At 46.9% G+C, this 8,067-nt stretch overlaps 1 protein-coding gene across 1 annotated transcript in view; it reads right to left on the bottom strand.

Moving 5' to 3' along the window:
- Positions 1 to 2,151: 2,151 nt before the first annotated feature.
- C18H10orf67 (chromosome 18 C10orf67 homolog) overlaps positions 2,152 to 8,067 on the bottom strand; it is a 66,455-nt gene continuing 60,539 nt past the window's right edge. The window contains exon 17 of the mRNA XM_048367606.1: positions 2,152 to 2,255. Coding sequence (XP_048223563.1) covers positions 2,152 to 2,255 — 104 coding nt within the window. The remainder of the gene's footprint in view (positions 2,256 to 8,067) is intronic.

Genomic DNA, 8,067 nt, shown 5'->3' with positions numbered 1-8,067 from the left:
GCTCTTCTCTTGGACTTTCAAGCAGATAGAAAATATTGTCATTTCTTTTAATTCACAGCATTACTTTCAAACGGAACAAAGGCCGGGGCCGGGGGGGAGGCGGGGGAAGGGCTCGGCTGGGCGGCGGCGCCTCTGGGGCGGAGGTGCCGCGGCGGAGGCTGGGGCGGCGGCGAGCGCGCTGCTGCGTTTGTGCGCAAGTGACTCTCCTGTGCCACACACAAAAGGCCTGCTCTCCCCACCTTCTGCCGCCTCCCAGCCCTCGGGCCCCGCTCGAGCCGGCTCGGGGGACTCTAGGGGGACCCTGGCCTCGTACCCAGGGCAGCCTGGCCTTTGGGACGCCCGCCGCGGCCCGGGGAAACCTCGCCAAATGTTCCCCAAAGTCGGCGGGTCGGGGAGGGACCCTGGCCGGAGGCGCGCATGCGCCCCGCCTGCTGCACGCAGTTGCCGGGGTTTTAGAGAGCCGGGGTGGAGTCGGAGGAGTCTCCCCGGAGGCCTGCGTAGCCCCTGCCCCCGGAATAGTCGGGGTTCGGGTGCTGGCTGTCTTCCCTCGGGGCTTAGAGTGGCTGCCCCAGCGCCCAGCTCTCCGCAGTTCTGCTCTCTTTGCGCATGGAAGTCTCCAAGAGGGGCTCCGGCAAGTGGCGAGCAGAAAAGGGGGAGATCGGCGGGAAGGAGGCCAAGAGTTGGCACCCAGGCTTCCCCGAAGGAGACCGGGGACACCTACGCCCTTGGGCCCGTCGGGAAGCCCTGGAGCGGCCGCCTGCCAGGGCTGAGTGGCCCAGGGCGCAGGTTGTGGCGAGCGGGCTCTGTGTAGGGGTCGAGGCGCCGGCGCTGGCCGCGACCGTGGTGGGGGCGCAGGGTTCTCTCCGGGCTGGCTTGCGGGTTCTGGGGGATCAGCCCTTGCTTCGCGGGGAATCTTGCCCTTGGCTGTGGCCTGCAACTTAACGCCAACCCCTTCCCAGGCGGCCCAGCGCCCGTTCCAAACAACCTGTTGCGCTGCCGTGGCTTTGGAGAGGCGCCGGCGCTCTGCCTGGTGGTGGCGAGCCGTGGGGAAACCCCCAGCTCTGGTAAAGAGTTTAGGGTTCCCCACGCCTGAGAGGCACTCCCTCCCAACTTCTGTTGCCAAGCAGTGAGTGGGTCACCCCTTTCTGTGCCCCAGCAGCCCCTGGCTTTGTGGGTACCCCTCCATCTCGCCCGGCCTAAGACCTTCTCCAGGAGCTCCCTGCAGTTTGGGTGGCAGGATTAGACAAAGATGGGGATTAGAGGCGAGCCACCGGCTAATCACATCTTCTCACTTTCCCGGCGGCCACCCCCACCCCTCCCAGCCCGATCCAGATCTGTGGTCCCCCACCCCCACCCCAGGCCTTATGTAAGTGCGGGGCCAAGAAAGCTAGTTCTATTCGCGCTCTGGGGGCATGGGGGGGGGGTGTCTTGCTCTTAAAAAGATACTTTTTTCTATATTGTTTCTAATTTTGACATTTTTCTTCCGCTGTGTCACGGGATCCTCTTTCGCTCCTGTTCTTGTTTGGGTAGTAGTGCATGCCTTTGAAATTGGACTTGGGGTGTTAAGTCTGCCTAGGGGATGGTTCTAGAAGTGTTATTATGAAATCCAGCGAGGCAAGCGTTGGCACTTGAAATTTTTTTTAAACAAACATGCGCTCGCACTAGGGGAACTCAGAAGAAATTCACTTCCTGGCGTTGAGCAGTGACATTTCTTTTTTTAAACGAGCCACTTCTAACGGAGGGGCGCTTGGCTGCCACACCGCCGCTCACACGAGGGCCGGAAATGAAGTATGGAGGCTCAGCGACTCGCGTCTTTGGCGCTAGCACATGCAGCTCCCCAACGCAATTGTTGGCAAGTTGTTTTGTTTGTTGTGAGTGGATGTCTTTTTTTTTTTTTTTGCCATACTTTTGCAAACTTACTTGGCGCTTCATTTCTTTGACGGCTGCTCAATAGAAACCCAGAGACGGTAGGAGCGGCCCCTCCCTCGTGGATTCCCTCGTGCGTTTCAAGGCTTTCATCCAGGGCTTTGAATTGTGTTGTCAAAAAGTTTAGTAGGAGAAAGAGGAGGGGGCATGAGAACGCGAGGGTGTCTTGAAAAGTCTTGGAAATCGGTATATTTTGCAGGTGTAGAATGTGCCTAATAACCATGGCTAGTGCGCGCTCCCCAATGGCGGGGGTATGACAGGGGCAGCTGGCTCGGTTTTCAGTGTGAAAACACCCCCTCCGTGGACCAGACACAGCGACACTGACCTTTCTGCGGGAGGAACCAGAGATGTGCCTTTGACTGAATTAGCCATAAAGACGTCTTGCTATGACTTTTGTTCGCCACGAAAGCAGAGAAATATTGCGCTTAATATGAGGAGTCCTGTTTACAGCTTTTCTGTGCTCCTTAAGAAATATTACAGTGCTGATTTACTGGTTCTCTTCTGGAGACTTGGCCCCCAGAGCGGCTGGGAGTGGGTGGGTGGGAGGGGGTGAGCTTGGGACTACGAGCGCGGGGAAGGAGGGGGTGGAGTTGGTGAGCTAAATTGCCTGTTGCCGGTTTCCAAAGTTCTCTCTTTGGGGCAGCAAATTTATCAATCTTTTCATCTGACAATACTTTGAAATATATCATTGTCATCCAGAGTTGTTTGATAGATTATCTGCAGACACACAGCCTTTTCCAAGGTCAAGTTGAAGATTCTTGTTTGCTCTTTAACTGGGTTGTTTAAAAAGTCAGAACAATGCCTTCCTGTTAAATTTTTGCTTGTTCTCATGGGGGCGTTTGAAAGCAAGTTTTCCTACTCACTCAGTCTCTGGACATTACATCCTTTTAAAGTTAAGTTTAGCAACCAGGGCTTAGCAATGAAATCAGAAATGAGATTTAACCTCACAGACTCCCAGAGATTTTTAGAGCCATCTTTCATAATTCCTGAAAGTGTGTGCTAATTTTTTCTCAATCTGTCATATTCAACTTCCTTACTTTATTCTAGTTACAAACACATTCCTGTAGAGTAGAAAAGGCAAGGAAATTGTCTACTCTTATTATTTTTTTGGTCAGAGTACAACCTGTTGCTCTGTGAACATTTTAGAAAATAAAGTTCATTTCAAAATCATGTTTATGGAGCTGTTTATTCTTGTTTTACTCTAATGGTCAGACTGGCTTCACAATTTCTTCTATATGTGTGATGATTGATTTTTTGTGAATTCAACTAACTTTTATTTACCTTGCATTAATGTTCAGGGGGACCAATGTGATAAATTACAGATATGCAAATTTCTTTGAATGGTGTTGCAAGTGTGTCTAGCTAGAGCTGAATAACTCCTTGCAAGTCGGTCTGTGTGCGCTCAGGACCCCAGGGAGCTGATCAAAGCACCCATTCTCTTTCCTCCCCGGTATTCTCCTCCAAACTATTTCGATACAATATGTTTCCATGATGCACTTAATGTGCTAGGGACATAGAACTCATTACAACCTAGCTAGTTCTGCCGGCCTCTTTGTTCCACGGCAGAAAGTCAAAGAAAAAAGGGAAAGCGCTGCCAATTGCCAGCTTTCTGAAATGCTAAAGCATGCGTCATTTTTCACCAGGTCTCGTCTTGATATCCTCAAAAGACAAACTATGAAACCCGGCCTCAGCCCTTTCTAGCATTAATTACACTGCTGTCCAGCCGATCTGTTTTTTCTATTATATGCATTTCTCAGCAGGGATTTTTTTTTTGCAAGACTAATGCAGCTGCAGGTTAAACTATGAACACATTTTTTAACTCTATGGAAAAAAATAAGTGAAAAGGATGCAAAAAAATACAGCAAAACTTAGGGAGGGCCTTGGAAAGCGTGTGTGCAAGTTCTGTAAACCGGAAAGAGACGAAGAGCCTCAGAGTTTTCAATTGTGCCCAATAAATATCTTTGGAGACACTTATTGTGCCATTTGAAATTCTAGTTTGGTACCCAGATAAGTCTCAAAAGTCCCCCCTTTCTGGTTAAAGTTCTGAAATTGAAACAACCAGTCCTGCCCCCAACCTGAAGATTGCTTCCAAGGAATTTTGATCCAGGATAATGACACAGAGAATATAAATTTTATTTGATTTCCTTCGTTTCTTGTCGTGTTGATTGGTTGATGGAAATGGCTGGCAGCCAGTTCTGGGAAAGATTCCAGACCTGACTCCGATTAACCCTCTCTGGTGAAACTCTGCTGGAAACCAACACACCAGCAATTGCCATTAATCTACTTACTAATTAAGCCAATTCATTTCTAAAGGAGAAAAATTCCTTTCTTTAGCCAAACTGATGGGAGGAAATTTGAAAGAAGCGCCAAACTGTGTAACTGTAATTCAGCCAAGGACTGCTAAAACAAGGTGTTGATATATAGCAGCAGATTTAAAACAAGTTTCTAGGGCAACCCTCCTTTGAGGCGGTGGCATATAGTGCAGAGTAGATGAAGCTGGAATAATGCTCCAGGGCGCGATGCCACCCCATGTCCTTGCCCTCAAAATAACACATCTCTCTCCAATTAAATCGCGCTCCTTTTACGCACAAATAAATCGCTTCCCCAGCTTTCTTTCGGGCCCAAGAATGTCAGCTTTATGTGACAGCTACCACAAATACATTTCTTGAGACTTAATAAATGGCCTTAGAAATTTGTAATCTCGACTCGAGGCTCTAGATACTGACTCAGACTGGCCAGAACTGAGAGGGAGGGAAACAGAGCCAAGCTGAGCATTACGCACAGGGCGAGGGCTGGGAGGAAGCCATTTGCCAGCTCGATAAATGGTACCTGGCATTGGGGACACAGGAGTTAGACGTGGATCTTACCAAGAGGGAAAACTCCAGAGAGTTCCTCAGCTTCCTAAAGAAGTGTTTGCTGTCTTAGGGTGGTGCTGGGCAGATGTGGAGCAGAGTGAACTTCCCCGGGCAATGCCAAAACCCCTCAGGGAGTCAGCTGGTTGGGAAGGAGGCAGCAGGTCAGTTTGACTTTGAGTTGAGAGAATCAGGCAAGCTGATGTCTTAAACTTTTTAATTGAAGGTCCTATTATTCCCACTCTTAGTAGCCAGTGTATGCCTACCATCCCCAGAATAGAGTTGATGACCCCTTAGGGTCTATGTGCCCAGCTTGCCCAGTTGCCAGGATAGAAAGGGGGTGTGGAAAAGGTGTACCCAGCATTCCATTGTAGTACAGTGCTCACGTTATGACAATGAAAGTCTATTTGTAAAAATGACTTACTTCCCTTCCCCGGGAAGTAAGCCTCGAGCCAGGCGGGTGGGGAGAGGGCCGTCCCCATCTTCGCTGCGCAGGTCAGGTTTCTGTACAATTATTCACCGCCAGGGTTGTCCTGAGGTTCGTAAGGTTCGGACGGTCTCTGGGATGTAAAGGACTTGACTGAAAATGAGAAAAGGTGAACAGACATGAGCTTGGTTTGACTTACTACCCAGCAGCCTCTCTTCCTGGCCTCTACCCCTGTAAAACTTTACATTGTTTTTTAGGGGGGTGGCTCTTTAATCACCTAGAAGAGAGGTCGGGAAGTAGGTAAGGGAGTCTGAACTTCCTTAGCTTTCAGAATAACTCCTGCCTGCCAGGCTTCCCTGGGACACTGTTTCCCTGTTACCCGGGCTCTATGAACCATCTTCGGTCCTCAGGACAAGGCTAGATTTTTGAACTTTTGAGAATGAGGAGTCACTATCAGAGAATTCTCTTAAATGTAGAAGGTTGTCTTGTGTTTGGATCTAAGGATTCAAGTAGGAAATTTACCTAAGATGTAACTGTCCCCTTGTAGTTCACTCTTCCTGCTGTTTGAGATAAAAAAAAAAAGATGAATGGGCCAAAAAGGGGAGATGGGAGGATCCCCCATCCCCCCCTCCTCCCAGCTGTGCTCCCTGCCTTGTAGGGAGGGCCATTTACCTGGTGGGGAAATTGTGAGGGAAGATTGGGGGTCTGAGACAGGAAAGCTACAACAGGGGATGTGATGTTCCTGCTTTGAAGGAGAACAAAGCCCTTGCGTTAATCCCAGTGAATTCAAGAGCGTGGAGAAGACAACAAAGGCTTTCAGCCTCTTGTCACCCGGGTAGGTGTCAACATGGACACGTACAGCCCAGGCAGGAGGAGAGAACACAGAGCCTGGCTGTCATTCCATGGCTTAACATGAACAAAGATAAAAACGTGACAACCTCGCCTTTCAATAGTGGTGAGCACTCAAAGTGGAGTGCTTAGGAGTCTATCTGGGTCACATCTTTTTCTGAAGAAGAGAAAACAGTTTCTTTGACTGGTTCACTGGCAGGCAGAGGAGCCTCCAGGCCTTTCTCAAGGTAACTTTTCTTTTTGGTGTGTGGTGGGGCGGGGGTGTTAGGGCTTGAACTCAGAGGGCTGGGCGCTGTACCTTTCAAAGCTTTAAGGCTGGCACTCTAGCACTAGAGCCACAGCTGGCTTTTTGGTGGTTAATTGAAGATAAGAGTCTCCTGGACTTTCCTGCCCAGCTCACTTGGAACCATAATTCTCCTATTTCACCCCCTGAATAGGTATGAGCCACTGGAACCCATAGTTTTCTTACATAAAGATGTCTTCCATGTTACAACCAATTGCACTCACAGTCTAAACTTAAGACATGGCAGCAATGTAAAGAGTATTGTTTATTGCAATCAAAGACTCCAGGAGGCAATACAACTTACCTGAACTTAATGAAAACACACTTAATGAAAAGTAATGACATTTCCTTTTCTGTAACAACACACACATGCAGATGGCACAATCTACCTGTGTCTGTCTCCGGAGGATGGGCACCATAGTTTTGAAATTATTCATCTTACAGGGCAGTCCCAAAAGATTGAACAAATAATGGAAAGCATTCATAGAATTAAGTATGCTGAAGATTTCAGTCTTTCTGTTAGAAATCAGCAAAGTATTTATTATTCAATGAATCTCTCCTACACTCAGAAAGATAACTGAGGTGTATGGGGAGTTCTACTGATGAAATTCATTAGTAAAGATTATCTTAGAGGATCCATAAATGTAGGAAATTATACTTATCCTGAAATCACAGAAAACTCATTTGCCATAAATCCAACTACTTGAACCAAAACACAAGCTTGAAATAGAAATGATAGAATAAAATTGATTTTTCCTTCATAGAAGTAAGTCTCCCAAATAATAATAATAATAAAAAGGATGTAAATATCCTTAAAAGACTAATGACATTTCACAGGTAATGCAATTTAGAAAGACCCACTTCCATGTTTTCTTTTCCAACAATGTGCATTTCTGTAAACTGCTATAAATTGCAATTCAAAAGCACTAATCTCCCCATCCCCAATCATTTTTTATACTGATCAAATGAATGCAGATACTCCCATTTGGGAGGGGCGACATGACATTTCACTTGGCAGTTCTAAACAGGTCACAGACCTTTCACAGACCCTGAGGCAGTGGGAGGGAGCTCTTTGCTAAACCGTGTAACCAAATCAAACCAATGGTTACCCCTTTTCAAAACCAATGGAATGGTGTAAACAATGCTATTCACATAGCAGAGACACTGAAAGGATGGTCATCCAATGGAAATGTCTTTCCTTTTGTTTAAACTTGCAGAGCTCCAAAAGTAATACTTGGAGGGAAGCAATGATACTTGAGATGACAACAATCATATACAATCCACATATATTTTTGTTGGCATGACAAACTGTAGCTGTAACTGTCTGTCTGTGGCTCTATCCATGTACACATGCATATATGTATATGTATGTATATTTATTGGAGATGTTGCTTTTTTTTTTTTTTTGAGACTATAGACACAAAGACACAACATGGCTGCCCTGGAGATGACCTATTGCTTTCAAGTTGCTTGAACACTTCAGAATTTCCATTGTTAAGGTTGATTAATTGAAACTGATAAGTTACCATGAATAAAGATTGTTTTTCTGTTTAATGTGGTGGGTCTGATTTCGTAAATGCCTCATTCATGTAGCTTTGCCATGCAGCATATGGACAAGAGTCATTCAGTATCACAAACATATACAATTTATTATGCTTGTATGGACACCACCAAAAGGCCTTTCTGTTTTAATGACAAAGTTGCAATGAATGAAAAAAATTCCATTTCAA

This window comes from Perognathus longimembris, chromosome 18 (assembly GCF_023159225.1).
Source record: "Perognathus longimembris pacificus isolate PPM17 chromosome 18, ASM2315922v1, whole genome shotgun sequence".
NCBI lineage: Eukaryota > Metazoa > Chordata > Mammalia > Rodentia > Heteromyidae > Perognathus > Perognathus longimembris.
Note: the sequence above shows the minus strand (reverse complement) of the source record. Positions and strands in the feature narration are given on the sequence as shown.